The 20,668-nt window shown below is 46.3% G+C and overlaps 1 protein-coding gene across 1 annotated transcript in view; it reads left to right on the forward strand.

Annotated features, from left to right (window-relative positions):
- LOC147124917 (diacylglycerol kinase delta) overlaps positions 1–20,668 on the forward strand; it is a 225,075-nt gene that overhangs the window by 191,817 nt on the left and 12,590 nt on the right. The window contains exon 22 of the mRNA XM_085988140.1: positions 18,453–18,564. Within this exon, the coding sequence (XP_085844266.1) occupies positions 18,453–18,564 (112 nt within the window). The remainder of the gene's footprint in view (positions 1–18,452; positions 18,565–20,668) is intronic.

Raw genomic sequence — 20,668 nt, forward strand, 5'->3', positions numbered from 1 at the left:
TTAATCTCTCTCCTGCTATCAGTGACAGATTCATTAATCTCTCTCCCGCTAACAGTAACAGGTTCATTAATCTCTCTCCCGCTATCAGTAACAGGTTCATTAATCTCTCTCCCGCTATCAGTATCAGATTCATTAAGCTCTCTCCCGCTGTCAGTGACAGATTCATTAATCTCTCTCCCTCTGTCAGTGACAGATTCATTAATCTCTCTCCGCTATCAGTGACAGATTCATTAATCACCCTCCCGCTATCAGTAACAGATTCATTAATCTCTCTCCCTCTATCAGTATCAGATTCATTCAGCTCTCTCCCGCTATCAGTAACAGGTTCATTAATCTCTCTCCCGCTATCAGTATCAGATTCATTAAGCTCTCTCCCGCTGTCAGTGACAGATTCATTAATCTCTCTCCCTCTGTCAGTGACAGATTCATTAATCTCTCTCCGCTATCAGTGACAGATTCATTAATCACCCTCCCGCTATCAGTAACAGATTCATTAATCTCTCTCCCGCTATCAGTAACAGGTTCATTAATCTCTCTCCCGCTATCAGTAACAGATTCATTAATCTCTCTCCGCTATCCACAACAGATCCATTAATCTTTCTCCCACTATCAGTAACAGATACATTAATCTCTCTCTCCGCTATCAGTAACAGATTCATTAATCTCTCTCTCCGCTATCAGTAACACATTCATTAATCTCTCTCCCGCGATCAATAACAAATTCATTAATCTCTCTCCCGCTATCAATAACAGATTCCTTAATCTCTCTCCCGCTGTCAGCAACAGATTCATTAATCTCTATCTCTGCTATCGGTAACAGATTGATTAATATCTCTCCCGCTATCAGTAACTGATTAATTAATCTCTCTCCCGCTATCAGTAACAGATTCATTAATCTCTCTCCGCTGTCAGTAACAGATTCATTAATCTCTGTCTCCGCTATCAGTAACAGATTCATTAATCTCTCTCTGCTATCCGTAACAGATCCATTAATCTTTCTCCCGCTATCAGTAACAGATTCATTAATCTCTCTCCGCTGTCAGTAACAGATTCATTAATCTCTCTCCCGCTATCAATAACAGATTCATTAATCTCTCTCCCGCTTTCAGTAACAGATTCATTAATCTCTCTCCCGCTGTCAGTAACTGATTCATTAATCTCTCTCTCCGCTATCAGTAACAGATTGATTAATCTCTCCCTCGGTATCAGTAACAGATTCATTCATCTCTCTCCCGCTATCCATAACAGATTCATTATTCTCTCTCACCATCAGCAACAGATTCATTAATCTCTCTCGCTATCAGTAACAGATTCATTAATCTCTCTCTCGCTATCAGTAACAGATTCATTAATCTCTCTCCGCTATCAGTAACAGGTTCATTAATCTCTCTCCCGCTATCAGTAACAGATTCATTAATCTCTCTCCGCTATCAGTAACAGATTCATTAATCTCTCTCCTGCTATCAGCAACAGATTCATCAATCTCCCTCCCGCTTTCAGTAACAGATTCATTAATCTCTGTCTCCGCTATCAGTAACAGATTAATTAATCTCTCTCCGCTCTCCGTAACAGTGCCATTATTCTTTCTCCCGCTATCAGTAGAGATTCATTAATCTCTCTCCGCTGTCAGTAACAGATTCATTAATCTCTCTCCCGCTATCAGCAACTGATTCATTAATCTCTCTCTCCGCTATCAGTAACAGATTCATTAATCTCTCTCCCGGTATCAGTAACAGATTCATTAATCTCTCCCCCGCTATCAGTAATAGATTCATTAATCGCTCCCCCGGAATCAGTACCAGATTCATTAATCTCTCTCCCGCTATCCGTAACAGATTCATTATTCTCTCTCACTATCAGTAACAGATTCCTTAATCTCTCTCGCTATCAGTAACAGATTCATTAATCTCTCTCTCGCTATCAGTAACAGATTCATTAATCTCTCTCTCGCTATCAGTAACAGATTCATTAATCTCTCTCTCGCTATCAGTAACAGATTCATTAATCTCTCTCTCCGCTTTCAGTAACAGATTCATTAATCTCTCTCCCGCTATCAGTAACAGATTCATTAATCTCTCTCCCGCTGTCAATAACAGATTCATTAATCTCTCTCTCCGCTGTCAGTAACAGATTCATTAATCTCTCTCTCCGCTATCAGTAACAGATTCATTAATCTCTCTCCGCTATCAGTAACAGATTCATTAATCTCTCTCGCCGCTATCAGTAACAGATTCATTAATCTCTCTCCCGCTATCAGTAACAGATTCATTAATCTCTCTCCGCTATCAGTAACAGATTCTTTAATCTCTCTCCTGCTATCAGTAACAGATTCATTAATTTCTCTCCCGCTATCAGTAACAGATTCATTAATCTCTCTCCCGCTATCAGTAACAGATTCATTAATCTCTTTCCCGTTATCAGCAACAGATTCCTTATTCTCTCTCCCGCTATCAGTAACAGATACATTAATCTCTCTCCGCTATCAGTTACAGATTCATTAATCTCTCTCCGCTATCCGTAACAGATCCATTAATCTTTCTCCCGCTATCAGTAAAAGATACATTAATCTCTCTCTCCGCTATCAGTAACAGATTCATTAATCTCTCTCCCGCGATCAATAACAAATTCATTAATCTCTCACCCGCTATCAGTAACAGATTCATTAATCTGTCTCCCGCTATCAGTAACAGATTCATTAATCTCTCTCCCGCTATCAGTAACAGATTCATTAATCTCTCTCTCTCGCTATCAGTAACAAATTCATTAATCTCTCTCTCCGCTATCAGTAACAGATTCATGAATCTCTCTCCTGCTATCAGTAACAAATTCATTAATCTCTCTCCGCTATCAGTAACAGATTCATGAATCTCTCTCCCGCTATCAGTAACAGATTCATTAATCTCTCCCCCGGTATCAGTAACAGATTCATTAATCTCTCTCCCGCTATCCGTAACAGATTCATTAATCTCTCTCACTATCAGTAACAGATTCATTAATCTTTCTCCCGCTATCAGTAACTGAATCATTAATCTCTCTCCCGCTATCAGTAACAGCTTCATTAATCTCTCTCCCGCTATCACTAACAGATTCATTAATCTCCCTCTCCGCTATCAGTAACAGATTCATTAATCTCTCTCTCCGCTATCAGTAACAGATTCATTAATCTCTCTCTCCGCTATCAGTAACAGATTCATTAATCTCTCTCTCCGCTATCGGTAACAGATACATTAATCTCTCTCTCCGCTATCAGTAACAGATTCATTAATCTGTCTCTCCGCAATGAGTAACAGATTCATTTATCTCTCTCCCGCGATCAATAACAAATTCATTCATCTCTCTCCCGCTATCAATAACAGATTCATTCATCTCTCTCCCGCTATCAGTAACAGGTTCATTAATCTCTCTCCTGTGATCAATAACAGATTCATTAATCTCTCTCCCGCTATCAGTAACAGGTTCATTAATCTCTCTCCCGCTATCAATAACAGATTCATTAATCTCTCTCCCTCTATCAATAACAGATTAATTAATCGCCCTCCCGCTATCAATAACAGATTCATTAATCTCTCTCCCGCTATCAGTAACAGGTTCATTAATCTCTCTCCCGCTATCAGTATCAGATTCATTAGCTCTCTCCCGCTATCTATAACAGATTCATTAATCTCTCTCCCGCTATCAGTAACAGGTTCATTAATCTCTCTCCCGCTATCAGTAACAGGTTCATTAATCTCTCTCCCGCTATCAGCAACAGATTCATTAATCTCTCTCCCGCTATCAGTAACAGATTCATTAATCTCTCCCCCGCTATCAGTAACAGATTCATTAATTTCTCTCCCGCTATCAGTAACAGATTCATTAATCTCTCCCCCGCTATCAGTAACAGATTCATTAATTTCTCTCCCGCTATCAGTAACAGATTCATTCATCTGTCTCCTGCTATTTGTAACAGATTCATTAATCTCTCTCCAGCTATCAGTAACAGGTTCATTAATCTCTCTCCCACTATCAATAACAGATTCATTAATCTCTCTCCCGCTATCAGTAACAGGTTCATTAAGCTCTCTCCAGCTATCAGTGACAGATTCATTAATCTCTCTCCCTCTATCAGTAACAGGTTCATTAATCTCTCTCCCGCTATCAGTAACAGTTCCATTAATCTCTCTCCCGCTACCAGTAACAGATTCATTAATTTCTCTCCCGCAATCAGTAACAGGTTCATTAATCTCTCTCGCTATCAGTGACAGATTCATTAAGCTCTCTCCCGCTAAAAGTAACAGATTCATTAATCTCTCTCCCGCTATCAGTAACAGGTTCATTAATCTCTCTCCCACTATCAGTGTCAGATTCATTAATCTCTCTCCCGCTGTCAGTGACAGATTCATTAATCTCTCTCCCGCTATCAGTAACAGGTTCATTAATCTCTCTCCCGCTATCAGTAACAGTTCCATTAATCTCTCTCCCGCTATCAGTAACAGATTCATTAATCTCTCTCCCGCAATTAGTAACAGGTTCATTAATCTCTCTCGCTATCACTGTCAGATTCAATAAGCTCTCTCCCGCTATCAGTAACAGGTTCATTAATCTCTCTCCCGCTATTAGCATCAGATTCATTAAGCTCTCTCCTGCTGTCAGTGACAGATTCATTAATCTCTCTCCCGCTGTCAGTGACAGATTCATTAATCTCTCTCCGCTATCAGTGACAGATTCATTAATCACCCTCCCGCTATCAGTAACAGGTTCATTAATCTCTCTCCCGCTATCAGTATCAGATTCATTAATCTCTCTCCCGCTATCAGTATCAGATTCATTAAGCTCTCTCCCGCTATCAGTAACAGGTTCATTAATCTCTCTCCCGCTATCAGTATCAGATTCATTAATCTCTCTCCCGCTATCATTAACAGATTCATTAATCTCTCTCCCGCTATCAGTAACAGGTTCATTAATCTCTCTCCTGCTATCAGTGACAGATTCATTAATCTCTCTCCCGCTAACAGTAACAGGTTCATTAATCTCTCTCCCGCTATCAGTAACAGGTTCATTAATCTCTCTCCCGCTATCAGTATCAGATTCATTAAGCTCTCTCCCGCTGTCAGTGACAGATTCATTAATCTCTCTCCCTCTGTCAGTGACAGATTCATTAATCTCTCTCCGCTATCAGTGACAGATTCATTAATCACCCTCCCGCTATCAGTAACAGATTCATTAATCTCTCTCCCTCTATCAGTATCAGATTCATTCAGCTCTCTCCCGCGATCAGTAACAGGTTCATTAATCTCTCTCCCGCTATCAGTATCAGATTCATTAAGCTCTCTCCCGCTGTCAGTGACAGATTCATTAATCTCTCTCCCTCTGTCAGTGACAGATTCATTAATCTCTCTCCGCTATCAGTGACAGATTCATTAATCACCCTCCCGCTATCAGTAACAGATTCATTAATCTCTCTCCCTCTATCAGTATCAGATTCATTCAGCTCTCTCCCGCTATCAGTAACAGGTTCATTAATCTCTCTCCCGCTATCAGTATCAGATTCATTAATCTCTCTCCCGCTATCCGTAACAGATTCATTAATCTCTCTCCCGCTGTCAGTAACAGGTTCATTAATCTCTCTCCTGCTATCAGTGACAGATTCATTAATCTCTCTCCCGCTAACAGTAACAGGTTCATTAATCTCTCTCCCGCTATCAGTAACAGGTTCATTAATCTCTCTCCTGCTATCAGTAACAGATTCATTAATCTCTCTCCGCTATCCATAACAGATCCATTAATCTTTCTCCCACTATCAGTAACAGATACATTAATCTCTCTCTCCGCTATCAGTAACAGATTCATTAATCTCTCTCTCCGCTATCAGTAACACATTCATTAATCTCTCTCCCGCGATCAATAACAAATTCATTAATCTCTCTCCCGCTATCAATAACAGATTCATTAATCTCTCTCCCGCTGTCAGCAACAGATTCATTAATCTCTATCTCTGCTATCGGTAACAGATTGATTAATATCTCTCCCGCTATCAGTAACTGATTAATTAATCTCTCTCCCGCTATCAGTAACAGATTCATTAATCTCTCTCCGCTGTCAGTAACAGATTCATTAATCTCTGTCTCCGCTATCAGTAACAGATTCATTAATCTCTCTCTGCTATCCGTAACAGATCCATTAATCTTTCTCCCGCTATCAGTAACAGATTCATTAATCTCTCTCCGCTGTCAGTAACAGATTCATTAATCTCTCTCCCGCTATCAATAACAGATTCATTAATCTCTCTCCCGCTTTCAGTAACAGATTCATTAATCTCTCTCCCGCTGTCAGTAACTGATTCATTAATCTCTCTCTCCGCTATCAGTAACAGATTGATTAATCTCTCCCTCGGTATCAGTAACAGATTCATTCATCTCTCTCCCGCTATCCGTAACAGATTCATTATTCTCTCTCACCATCAGCAACAGATTCATTAATCTCTCTCGCTATCAGTAACAGATTCATTAATCTCTCTCTCGCTATCAGTAACAGATTCATTAATCTCTCTCCGCTATCAGTAACAGGTTCATTAATCTCTCTCCCGCTATCAGTAACAGATTCATTAATCTCTCTCCGCTATCAGTAACAGATTCATTAATCTCTCTCCTGCTATCAGCAACAGATTCATCAATCTCCCTCCCGCTTTCAGGAACAGATTCATTAATCTCTGTCTCCGCTATCAGTAACAGATTAATTAATCTCTCTCCGCTCTCCGTAACAGTGCCATTATTCTTTCTCCCGCTATCAGTAGAGATTCATTAATCTCTCTCCGCTGTCAGTAACAGATTCATTAATCTCTCTCCCGCTATAAGTAACAGATTCATTAATCTCTCTCCTGCTATCAGTAACAGATTCATTAATCTCTCTCCCGCTATCAGTAACTGATTCATTACTCTCTCTCTCCGCTATCAGTAACAGATTCATTAATCTCTCTCCCGGTATCAGTAACAGATTCATTAATCTCTCCCCCGCTATCAGTAATAGATTCATTAATCGCTCCCCCGGAATCAGTACCAGATTCATTAATCTCTCTCCCGCTATCCGTAACAGATTCATTATTCTCTCTCACTATCAGTAACAGATTCCTTAATCTCTCTCGCTATCAGTAACAGATTCATTAATCTCTCTCTCGCTATCAGTAACAGATTCATTAATCTCTCTCTCGCTATCAGTAACAGATTCATTAATCTCTCTCTCGCTATCAGTGACAGATTCATTAATCTCTCTCTCCGCTTTCAGTAACAGATTCATTAATCTCTCTCCCGCTATCAGTAACAGATTCATTAATCTCTCTCCCGCTGTTAATAACAGATTCATTAATCTCTCTCTCCGCTGTCAGTAACAGATTCATTAATCTCTCTCTCCGCTATCAGTAACAGATTCATTAATCTCTCTCCGCTATCAGTAACAGATTCATTAATCTCTCTCGCCGCTATCAGTAACAGATTCATTAATCTCTCTCCCGCTATCAGTAACAGATTCATTAATCTCTCTCCGCTATCAGTAACAGATTCTTTAATCTCTCTCCTGCTATCAGTAACAGATTCATTAATTTCTCTCCCGCTATCAGTAACAGATTCATTAATCTCTCTCCCGCTATCAGTAACAGATTCATTAATCTCTTTCCCGTTATCAGCAACAGATTCCTTATTCTCTCTCCCGCTATCAGTAACAGATACATTAATCTCTCTCCGCTATCAGTTACAGATTCATTAATCTCTCTCCGCTATCCGTAACAGATCCATTAATCTTTCTCCCGCTATCAGTAACAGATACATTAATCTCTCTCTCCGCTATCAGTAACAGATTCATTAATCTCTCTCCCGCTATCAATAACAAATTCATTAATCTCTCTCCCGCTATCAGTAACAGATTCATTAATCTGTCTCCCGCTATCAGTAACAGATTCATTAATCTCTCTCCCGCTATCAGTAACAGATTCATTAATCTCTCTCTCTCGCTATCAGTAACAAATTCATTAATCTCTCTCTCCGCTATCAGTAACAGATTCATGAATCTCTCTCCTGCTATCAGTAACAAATTCATTAATCTCTCTCCGCTATCAGTAACAGATTCATGAATCTCTCTCCCGCTATCAGTAACAGATTCATTAATCTCTCCCCCGGTATCAGTAACAGATTCATTAATCTCTCTCCCGCTATCCGTAACAGATTCATTAATCTCTCTCACTATCAGTAACAGATTCATTAATCTTTCTCCCGCTATCAGTAACTGAGTCATTAATCTCTCTCCCGCTATCAGTAACAGCTTCATTAATCTCTCTCCCGCTATCACTAACAGATTCATTAATCTCCCTCTCCGCTATCAGTAACAGATTCATTAATCTCTCTCTCCGCTATCAGTAACAGATTCATTAATCTCTCTCTCCGCTATCAGTAACAGATTCATTAATCTCTCTCTCCGCTATCGGTAACAGATACATTAATCTCTCTCTCCGCTATCAGTAACAGATTCATTAATCTGTCTCTCCGCAATGAGTAACAGATTCATTTATCTCTCTCCCGCGATCAATAACAAATTCATTAATCTCTCTCCCGCTATCAATAACAGATTCATTAATCTCTCTCCCGCTATCAGTAACAGGTTCATTAATCTCTCTCCTGTGATCAATAACAGATTCATTAATCTCTCTCCCGCTATCAGTAACAGGTTCATTAATCTCTCTCCCGCTATCAATAACAGATTCATTAATCTCTCTCCCTCTATCAATAACAGATTAATTAATCGCCCTCCCGCTATCAATAACAGATTCATTAATCTCTCTCCCGCTATCAGTAACAGGTTCATTAATCTCTCTCCCGCTATCAGTATCAGATTCATTAGCTCTCTCCCGCTATCTATAACAGATTCATTAATCTCTCTCCCGCTATCAGTAACAGGTTCATTAATCTCTCTCCCGCTATCAGTAACAGGTTCATTAATCTCTCTCCCGCTATTAGCAACAGATTCATTAATCTCTCTCCCGCTATCAGTAACAGATTCATTAATCTCTCCCCCGCTATCAGTAACAGATTCATTAATTTCTCTCCCGCTATCAGTAACAGATTCATTAACCTCTCTCCCGCTATCAGTAACAGATTAATTAATCTCTCTCTCCGCTATCAGTAACAGATTCATTAATCTCTCTCCCGCTATCAGTAACAGATTCATTAATCTCTCTCCCGCTATCAGCAACAGATTCATTAATCTCTCTCCCACTATCAGTAACAGATTCATTAATCTCTCTCCCGCTATCAGTAACAGATTCATTAATCTCTCTCCCGCTATCAGTAACAGATTCATTAATCTCTCTCCGCTGGCAGTAACAGAATCATTAATCTCTGTCTCCGCTATCAGTAACAGATTCATTAATCACCCTCCCGCTATCAGTGACAGATTCATTAATCTCTCTCTCCGCTATCAGTAACAGATTCATTAATCTCTCTCCCGCGATCAATAACAAATTCATTAATCTCTCTCCCGCTATCAGTAACAGGTTCATTAATCTTTCTCCCGCGATCAATAACAGATTCATTAATCTCTCTCCAGCTATCAGTAACAGGTTCATTAATCTCTCTCCCACTATCAATAACAGATTCATTAATCTCTCTCCCGCTATCAGTAACAGGTTCATTAAGCTCTCTCCAGCTATCAGTGACAGATTCATTAATCTCTCTCCCTCTATCAGTAACAGGTTCATTAATCTCTCTCCCGCTATCAGTAACAGTTCCATTAATCTCTCTCCCGCTACCAGTAACAGATTCATTAATTTCTCTCCCGCAATCAGTAACAGGTTCATTAATCTCTCTCGCTATCAGTGACAGATTCATTAAGCTCTCTCCCGCTAAAAGTAACAGATTCATTAATCTCTCTCCCGCTATCAGTAACAGGTTCATTAATCTCTCTCCCACTATCAGTGTCAGATTCATTAATCTCTCTCCCGCTGTCAGTGACAGATTCATTAATCTCTCTCCCGCTATCAGTAACAGGTTCATTAATCTCTCTCCCGCTATCAGTAACAGTTCCATTAATCTCTCTCCCGCTATCAGTAACAGATTCATTAATCTCTCTCCCGCAATTAGTAACAGGTTCATTAATCTCTCTCGCTATCACTGTCAGATTCAATAAGCTCTCTCCCGCTATCAGTAACAGGTTCATTAATCTCTCTCCCGCTATCAGCATCAGATTCATTAAGCTCTCTCCTGCTGTCAGTGACAGATTCATTAATCTCTCTCCCGCTGTCAGTGACAGATTCATTAATCTCTCTCCGCTATCAGTGACAGATTCATTAATCACCCTCCCGCTATCAGTAACAGGTTCATTAATCTCTCTCCCGCTATCAGTATCAGATTCATTAATCTCTCTCCCGCTATCAGTATCAGATTCATTAAGCTCTCTCCCGCTATCAGTAACAGGTTCATTAATCTCTCTCCCGCTATCAGTATCAGATTCATTAATCTCTCTCCCGCTATCATTAACAGATTCATTAATCTCTCTCCCGCTATCAGTAACAGGTTCATTAATCTCTCTCCTGCTATCAGTGACAGATTCATTAATCTCTCTCCCGCTAACAGTAACAGGTTCATTAATCTCTCTCCCGCTATCAGTAACAGGTTCATTAATCTCTCTCCCGCTATCAGTATCAGATTCATTAAGCTCTCTCCCGCTGTCAGTGACAGATTCATTAATCTCTCTCCCTCTGTCAGTGACAGATTCATTAATCTCTCTCCGCTATCAGTGACAGATTCATTAATCACCCTCCCGCTATCAGTAACAGATTCATTAATCTCTCTCCCTCTATCAGTATCAGATTCATTCAGCTCTCTCCCGCTATCAGTAACAGGTTCATTAATCTCTCTCCCGCTATCAGTATCAGATTCATTAAGCTCTCTCCCGCTGTCAGTGACAGATTCATTAATCTCTCTCCCTCTGTCAGTGACAGATTCATTAATCTCTCTCCGCTATCAGTGACAGATTCATTAATCACCCTCCCGCTATCAGTAACAGATTCATTAATCTCTCTCCCTCTATCAGTATCAGATTCATTCAGCTCTCTCCCGCTATCAGTAACAGGTTCATTAATCTCTCTCCCGCTATCAGTATCAGATTCATTAATCTCTCTCCCGCTATCCGTAACAGATTCATTAATCTCTCTCCCGCTGTCAGTAACAGGTTCATTAATCTCTCTCCTGCTATCAGTGACAGATTCATTAATCTCTCTCCCGCTAACAGTAACAGGTTCATTAATCTCTCTCCCGCTATCAGTAACAGGTTCATTAATCTCTCTCCCGCTATCAGTATCAGATTCATTAAGCTCTCTCCCGCTGTCAGTGACAGATTCATTAATCTCTCTCCCGCTGTCAGTGACAGATTCATTAATCTCTCTCTCCGCTATCAGTGACAGGTTCATTAATCTCTCTCCCGCTATCAGTATCAGATTCATTAATCTCTCTCCCGCTATCAGTATCAGATTCATTAAGCTCTCTCCCGCTATCAGTAACCGGTTCATTAATCTCTCTCCCGCTATCCGTAACAGATTCATTAATCTCTCTCCCACTATAAGTAACAGATTCATTAATCAGCCACCTTCTATCTTTAATAAGGTCTGAATAATATTTTGCATACTGTAACTTTGCTTTTAATCTAAATGTCAAGTTTCTCTGACTGAAAGCTGAGCTCCCCTTTCAAGGCTTATGCTTTTTTCATAACCTCCTGAGTCCTTCACTGCCTGTCACACACTCCCAGCACTCTTTGATTCTGTCTGTTGCGTTCTCCTGTTGATCATGTCTTCATATTCTGAGGTAGCAATGTCATAATAGTGTCTCCATATCTTCAATCAATCAGGAACAAGTTATGTGGACATGTTAGGGATGTTTACTTTGTTTTCCTTGAAAAAATGGGGGCCTTGAGGTGAATGAAATGATTTCCCAGAAAATGAAGGAAGTTAACAAGCATCTCCAGGTCCTCTTTCTTGTTTTCCACCTCAGCTTCGCTCAGTGGCTCCCACTTCAGTGCGGCTCTAATCTGGCCCTGAGCACCCCTCTTCTTTTATGATTAACCATTTCTCCCCTGTCCTGTTTCTCTGTGTCACATATTCTCCTACAAGAGGAAAGGCAGAGAGTCTGCATTCCTTTCAGATCAGCAAGCATCACTCCATGAGCACCTGGGGAGAGGTGCAACAGGACACCACCAAGGGAACGGTCAAAGCTCCAGTGTACAGGACACCACCAGGGGAACGGTCAAAGCTCCAGAGTACAGGACACCACCAAGGAAACGGTCAAAGCTCCAGCGTACAGGACACCACCAAGGGAACGGTCAAAGCTCCAGCGTACAGGACACCACCAAGGGAACGGTCAAAGCTCCAGTGTACAGGACACCACCAAGGGAACGGTCAAAGCTCCAGCGTACAGAACACCACCAAGGGAATGGTCAAAGATCCAGCGTACAAGACACCACCAAGGGAACGGTCAAAGCTCCAGCGTACAGGACACCACCAAGGGAACGGTCAAAGCTCCAGTGTACAGGACACCACCAAGGGAACGGTCAAAGCTCCAGCGTACAGAACACCACCAAGGGAATGGTCAAAGCTCCAGCGTACAGGACACCACCAAGGGAACGGTCAAAGCTCCAGTGTACAGGACACCACCAAGGGAACGGTCAAAGCTCCAGCGTACAGGACACCACCAAGGGAACGGTCAAAGCTCCAGCGTACAGGACACCACCAAGGGAACGGTCAAAGCTCCAGAGTACAGGACACCACCAAGGGAATGGTCAAAGCTCCAGCGTACAGGACACCACCAAGGGAATGGTCAAAGCTCCAGCGTACAGGACACCACCAAGGGAACGGTCAAAGCTCCAGCGTACAGGACACCACCAAGGGAACGGTCAAAGCTCCAGCGTACAGGACACCACCAAGGGAACGGTCAAAGCTCCAGCGTACAGGACACCACCAAGGGAACGGTCAAAGCTCCAGTGTACAGGACACCACCAAGGGAACGGTCAATGCTCCAGCGTACAGGACACCACCAAGGGAACGGTCAAAGCTCCAGCGTACAGGACACCACCAAGGGAACGGTCAAAGCTCCAGCGTACAGGACACCACCAAGGGAACGGTCAAAGCTCCAGCGTACAGGACACCACCAAGGGAATGGTCAAAGCTCCAGCGTACAGGACACCACCAAGGGAACGGTCAAAGCTCCAGCGTACAGGACACCACCAAGGGAACGGTCAATGCTCCAGCGTACAGGACACCACCAAGGGAACGGTCAAAGCTCCAGCGTACAGGACACCAGCAAGGGAACGGTCAAAGCTCCAGCGTACAGGGCACCACCAAGGGAACGGTCAAAGCTCCAGCGTACAGGACACCACCAAGGGAACGGTCAAAGCTCCAGCGTACAGGACACCACCAAGGGAACGGTCAAAGCTCCAGCATACAGGACACCACCAAGGGAACGGTCAAAGCTCCAGAGTACAGGACACCACCAAGGGAGCGGTCAAAGCTCCAGCGTACAGGACACCACCAAGGGAATGGTCAAAGCTCCAGCGTACAGGACACCACCAAGGGAACGGTCAAAGCTCCAGTGTACAGGACGCAACCAGGGGAACGGTCAAAGCTCCAGAGTACAGGACACCACCAAGGGAACGGTCAAAGCTCCAGCGTACAGGACACCACCAAGGGAGCGGTCAAAGCTCCAGCGTACAGGACACCACCAAGGGAGCAGTCAAAGCTCCAGTGTACAGGACACCAGCAGGAGAATGGCCAATGCTCCAGAGTACAGGACACCACCAAGGGTACGGTCAAAGCTCCAGCGTACAGGACACCACCAGGGGAACGGTCAAAGCTCCAGCGTACAGGACACCACCAAGGGAATGTTCAAAGCGCCAGCGTACAGGACACCACCAAGGGAATGGTCAAAGCTCCAGCGTACAGGACACCACCAAGGGAATGGTCAAAGCTCCAGCGTACAGGACACCACCAAGGGAACGGTCAAAGCTCCAGCATACAGGACACCACCAAGGGAACGGTCAAAGCTCCAGCGTACAGGACACCAGCAAGGGAACGGTCAAAGCTCCAGTGTACAGGATGCCACCAAGGGAACGGTCAAAGCTCCAGAGTACAGGACACCACCAGGGGAACGGTCAAAGCTCCAGCGTACAGGACACCACCAAGGGAACGGTCAAAGCTCCAGCATACAGGACACCACCAAGGGAACGGTCAAAGCTCCAGCGTACAGGACACCACCAAGGGAATGGTCAAAGCTCCAGTGTACAGGACACCACCAAGGGAATAGTCAAAGCTCCAGCATACAGGACACCACCAAGGGAACTGTCAAAGCTCCAGAGTACAGGACACCACCAAGGGAACGGTCAAAGCTCCAGCGTACAGGACACCACCAAGGGAATGGTCAAAGCTCCAGCGTACAGGACACCACCAAGGGAACGGTCAAAGCTCCAGCGTACAGGACACCACCAAGGGAACGGTCAAAGCTCCAGCGTACAGGACACCACCAAGGGAATGGTCAAAGCTCCAGTGTACAGGACACCACCAAGGGAACGGTCAAAGCTCCAGCGTACACGACACCACCAAGGGAACTGTCAAAGCTCCAGAGTACAGGACACCACCAAGGGAACGGTCAAAGCTCCAGAGTACAGGACACCACCAAGGGAACGGTCAAAGCTCCAGCGTACAGGACATCACCAAGGGAACGGTCAAAGCTCCAGTGTACAGGACACCACCAGGGGAACGGTCAAAGCTCCAGCGTACAGGACACCACCAGGGGAACGGTCAAAGCTCCAGAGAACAGGACACCACCAAGGGAACGGTCAAAGCTCCAGCGTACAGGACACCCCCAGGGGAACGGTCAAAGCTCCAGCGTACAGGACACCACCAAGGGAACGGTCAAAGCTCCAGCGTACAGGACACCACCAAGGGAATGGTCAAAGCTCCAGAGTACAGGACACCACCAAAGGAACGGTCAAAGCTCCAGCGTACAGGACACCACCAAGGGAACGGTCAAAGCTCCAGCGTACAGGACACCACCAAGGGAACGGTCAAAGCTCCAGCGTACAGGACACCACCAAGGGAACGGTCAAAGCTCCAGCGTACAGGACACCACCAGGGGAACGGTCAAAGCTCCAGTGTGCAGGACACCACCAGGGGAACGGTCAAAGCTCCAGCGTACAGGACACCACCAAGGGAATGGTCAAAGCTCCAGCGTACAGGACACCACCAAGGGAACGGTCAAAGCTCCAGCGTACAGGACACCACCAAGGGAACGGTCAAAGCTCCAGCGTACAGGACACCACCAAGGGAACGGTCAAAGTTCCAGCGTACAGGACACCACCAAGGGAACGGTCAAAGCTCCAGCGTACAGGACACCACCAAGGGAGCGGTCAAAGCTCCAGCGTACAGGACACCACCAGGGGAACGGTCAAAGCTCCAGCGTACAGGACACCACCAAGGGAACGGTCAAAGCTCCAGCGTGCAGGACACCACCAGGGGAACGGTCAAAGCTCCAGAGTACAGGACACCACCAAGGGAACGGTCAAAGCTCCAGCGTACAGGACACCAACAAGGGAACGGTCAAAGCTCCAGCGTACAGGACACCACCAAGGGAACGGTCAAAGCTCCAGCGTACAGGACACCATCAAGTGGACGGTCAAAGCTCCAGAGTACAGGACACCACCAGGGGAACGGTCAAAGCTCCAGCGTACAGGACACCACCAAGGGAACGGTCAAAGCTCCAGCGTACAGGACACCGCCAAGGGAGCGGTCAAAGCTCCAGCGTACAGGACACCACCAGGGGAACGGTCAAAGCTCCAGCGTACAGGACACCACCAAGGGAACGGTCAAAGCTCCAGCGTGCAGGACACCACCAGGGGAACGGTCAAAGCTTCAGAGTACAGGACACCACCAAGGGAACGGTCAAAGCTCCAGCGTACAGGACACCACCAAGGGAACGGTCAAAGCTCCAGCGTACAGGACACCACCAAGGGAACGGTCAAAGCTCCAGCGTACAGGACACCACCAAGGGAACGGTCAAAGCTCCAGCGTATAGGACACCACCAAGGGAACGGTCAAAGCTCCAGCGTACAGGACACCACCAAGGGAACGGTCAAAGCTCCAGCGTACAGGGCACCACCAGGGGAACGGTCAAAGATGCAGGGTACAGGACACCACCAAGGGAACGGTCAAAGCTCCAGCGTACAGGACACCACCAAGGGAACGGTCAAAGCTCCAGCGTACAGGACACCACCAAGGGAACGGTCAAAGCTCCAGCGTACAGGACACCACCAAGGGAACGGTCAAAGCTCCAGCGTACAGGACACCACCAAGGGAATGGTCAAAGCTCCAGTGTACAGGACACCACCAGGGGAACGGTCAAAGCTCCAGCGTACAGGACACCACCAGGAGAACGGTCAAAGCTCCAGCGTACAGGACACCACCAAGGGAACGGTCAAAGCTCCAGCGTACAGGACACCACCAGGGGAACGGTCAGAGCTCCAGCGTACAGGACACCACCAAGGGAATGGTCAAAGCTCCAGTGTACAGGACACCACCAGGGGAACGGTCAAAGCTCCAGTGTACAGGACACCACCAAGGGAACGGTCAAAGCCCCAGCGTACAGGACACCAGCAAGGGAATGGTCAAAGCTCCAGCGTACAGGACACCACCAAGGGAATGGTCAAAGCTCCAGCGTACAGGACACCACCAAGGGAGCGGTCAAAGCTCCAGAGTACAGGACACCACCAGGGGAACGGTCAAAGCTCCAGCGTACAGGACACCCCCAAGTGAACGGTCAAAGCTCCAGCGTACAGGACACCACCAGGGGAACGGTCAAAGTTCCAGTGTACAGGACACCACCAGGGGAACGGTCAAAGCTCCAGCGTACAGGACACCACCAAGGGAACGGTCAAAGCTCCAGCGTACAGGACACCACCAAGGGAACGGTCAAAGCTCCAGCGTACAGGACACCACCAAGGGAATGGTCAAAGCTCCAGCGTACAGGACACCACCAAGGGAACGGTCAAAGCTCCAGCGTACAGGACACCACCAAGGGAACGGTCAAAGCTCCAGCGTACAGGACACCACCAAGGGAACGGTCAAAGCTCCAGCGTACAGGACACCACCAAGGGAACGGTCAAAGCTCCAGCGTACAGGACACCACCAAGGGAATGGTCAAAGCTCCAGCGTACAGGACACCACCAAGGGAACGGTGAATGCTCCAGCGTACAGGACACCACCAAGGGAACGGTCAAAGCTCCAGCGTACAGGACACCACCAAGGGAACGGTCAAAGCTCCAGCGTACAGGACACCACCAAGGGAATGGTCAAAGCTCCAGCGTACAGGACACCACCAGGGGAACGGTCAAAGCTCCAGTGTACAGGACACCACCAAGGGAACGGTCAAAGCTCCAGCGTACAGGACACCACCAAGGGAATGGTCAAAGCTCCAGTGTACAGGACACCACGAAGGGAACGGTCAAAGCTCCAGCATACAGGACACCACCAAGGGAATGGTCAAAGCTCCAGCGTACAGGACACCACCAAGGGAACGGTCAAAGCTCCAGAGTACAGGACACCACCAGGGGAACGGTCAAAGCTCCAGTGTACAGGACACCAGCAGGAGAATGATCAAGCCTTCAAAGTACAGGACACCAGCAGGAGAATGGTCAAGCCTTCAGAGTACAGGACACGAGCAGGAGAATGGTCAAGCCTTCAGAGTACAGGACACCAGCAGGAGAATGGTCAAGCCTTCAGAGTACAGGACACCAGCAGGGGAATGGTTAAAGCTCCATAGTACAGGACACCAGCCGGAGAATGGCGAATGCTCCAGAGTACAGGACACCAGCAGGGGAACAGTCTAGGCTCCATAGTACAGGACACCAGCAGGGGAACAGTCTAGGCTCCAGAGTACAGGACACCAGCAGGGGAACAGCCTAGGCTCCAGAGTACTGGACACCAGCAGGGGAACAGTCTAGGCTCCAGAGTACAGGACACCAGCAGGGGAACAGTCTAGGCTCCAGAGTACAGGACACCCCCAGAGGGAAGGGCCAAGGCCTACAGTGCCAGACAACATCAGGGGTTATGGACAAGGCCTACAGTACAGGGTACAGTGCAATGAATCTTGATATCAGCACAGGTAGGAGACAGAATGTTTAGGGCGAGACTTTTGCGACTTAAGAGCGACAAGAGAGGAAGATCAGAGCAGCACTGATTCGTAATTTTGATAAACTAACGAGAGTCAGGAAAGAATGTGATAAAACAAGTGAAAGGTGAGAGACGGTAACATATCAGAAAAAAATTGTTTGCTTGTGAATTGCTCCAGAGCCTCTATCAGTGAGACCAATACATCCTCCAGCCCATAGTACTGAAATGCCAGCAAATACAAGTGTTGGTTTGAGGTGACCAGACTCTTGCTGTTTTACAGGATCCACCATGCAGCCGAGAGACACAAGATTGTTGAGCAGGAACTGGCCCACGCAGTCAATGGCTGCTCCCATGTGCTAGGCGAAGTCTTACCGAAGCAAAATATACCTGAGGTAAGTCAGTTATGCCCTTCCCCCCCAAAAAAAATGGCCCTGAGATTTCCGGGATGGAGTAATGTTCCTTCTACAGGGCAGGCACAGCACAGATTAGATACAGAGTAAATCTCCCTCTACACTGTCCCATCAAACACTCCCAGGACAGGTACAGCATGGGTTAGATACAGATTAAATCTCCCTCTACACTGTCCCATCAAACACTCCCAGGACAGGTACAGCACGGGTTAGATACAGAGTAAAGCTCCCTCTACACTGTCCCATGAAACACCCCTAGGGCCGATACAGCACAGGTTAGATACAGGGTAAAGTTCATTCTACAGTGTCCCATGAAACACCCCTAGGGCCGATACAGCACAGGTTAGATACAGGGTAAAGTTCATTCTACAGTGTCTCATCAAGCACTTCCAGGGCAGATACTGTAGTGTATGTAACTATTCTACCTTTAAGAGAACTACTGTGTGTAACCGTCCACCTTTAAGAGAACTATTTTATGTGTGGCACTACTTTGCCTTGGCTGCTGTATACTGTAATACCAACGGTGACCACACCGGTATATAAGTGCGGTGTCAGGATTTATTGGGCAGATTCGAACTGACCTTCGAATAGTAAAGTCCTGTTAAAGTTACTCTTGTAGTCTGTGTATTACTTCACTATACAACCCACAGACTTTACAGTGGCGACGAGTTCGATCTTACCCTGCGTGCAGCAATACTTCCGAAGCAGTTAACGAAGCGTCGAGAAGAGGCAACCGCCCTCGTCGTTCTGCTGAGAGAAAACTCGAGTCTGCACAGCAAGAAAGAAGGAAGACTTCAGACACGAAGCCTTCCATCAGCAACAGGCACGGATTGTCCCTTCTGCCACGGTGGTGCTTGAGCCGAGCAGCACGAGAAGCAAGTCGGGCATGGTGACTGTGAGTAAAGGGAAAATAAATAAAATCAACGAAGGAGAAGGGCGGTGAACTCGACCACGGTCGGGGGGGAAAGGAGCCGGACAGAAGTCGGGCCCAGAGGTGCTGAGACGGGGGCAGCGTGGAGCACGGAAGCCGCGGTACAAGCAGGCTGGGAGACGCAACGGCATCGTGAGACAGCTAGACCGCGACCGGCGAAAAAGGCCGGCAGCGACCGGGGCCACGAAAAGCGGCGACCAGGATCGTAGGGCGCGGGAAGAGATAAAATAAATAAACCGCGGAGAACTCAGCCGCAGCCGGGGAGGGAAGCACCGGACTGCGAGAGGGCTGGGAGGCGCGATTGGGAGCCCGAGCGAGCGGGAGAGACAGAGCCCGAGCAAGGAAGGCCGAGCGAGAACCAGCCCAGCGGCTGAAACTGTTCGCCGCCAACGGGTTGTACCCAGCCCCGGTTGCCCTGCCGAGAGAAGGGAACGCGCTGAAGCCGACGCACAGGCTGCGAACCGCGAAAGCCAGCGGCCGTCGCCCGAGGGAAAGCTTACCCCTCCCGCCAGGGGAAGAAACGCGGGAAGCCGCCAGTAGGCGGGGAAGAAGACAGAAGCGGGAACCGCCATTTTGAAAGTGGGCGGGGAAAGAAGATAAGCGCGGGAAACCGCCATCTTGGAAAAAGAAAAAAGAAAAAGTTAAAGAATATTGTTGTTGTTTCTCAGGAAGAGGTGAAGATGCCTAAGCGTAGTAACATCAACGGGTTCGATGCCGAGGTGGAAGATTGGCCCACGTATGTAGAACGCATCGAGATATATTGTACGGCCAATAAGTTAGCAAATTATGAAAAAGCTCTAACCTTACTAAACTTAATGGGTGCGAGAACATACGGGTTATTGAAGCATCTTCTATCACCAGCTAAACCGGCAGATCAGTCTTTCGCTAATATTGTTGCTGTCCTGAAGGATCATTTTAACCCCGCACCGCTGATGTTAGCGGAACGATCTAAATTTTACGTGAGAATGCAACGAAAAGAGGAAAGCAACGCGGAGTACCTGGTTGAACTGCGGAGGCTAGCAAGATACTGCCAGTTTGGGGTAAATCTGCCAGAGGCACTGAGAGATAAGTTCGTGTGCGGGATGTCGAAGGAAGGAACACAAAAACGAGTGCTCGAAGAGAACGATCTTACACTTGATAAGGCTGTCCTTATTG

This window comes from Somniosus microcephalus, chromosome 1 (genome assembly GCF_052327205.1).
Source record: "Somniosus microcephalus isolate GS21.2 chromosome 1, FLI_Smic_1.0, whole genome shotgun sequence".
Lineage (NCBI taxonomy): Eukaryota > Metazoa > Chordata > Chondrichthyes > Squaliformes > Somniosidae > Somniosus > Somniosus microcephalus.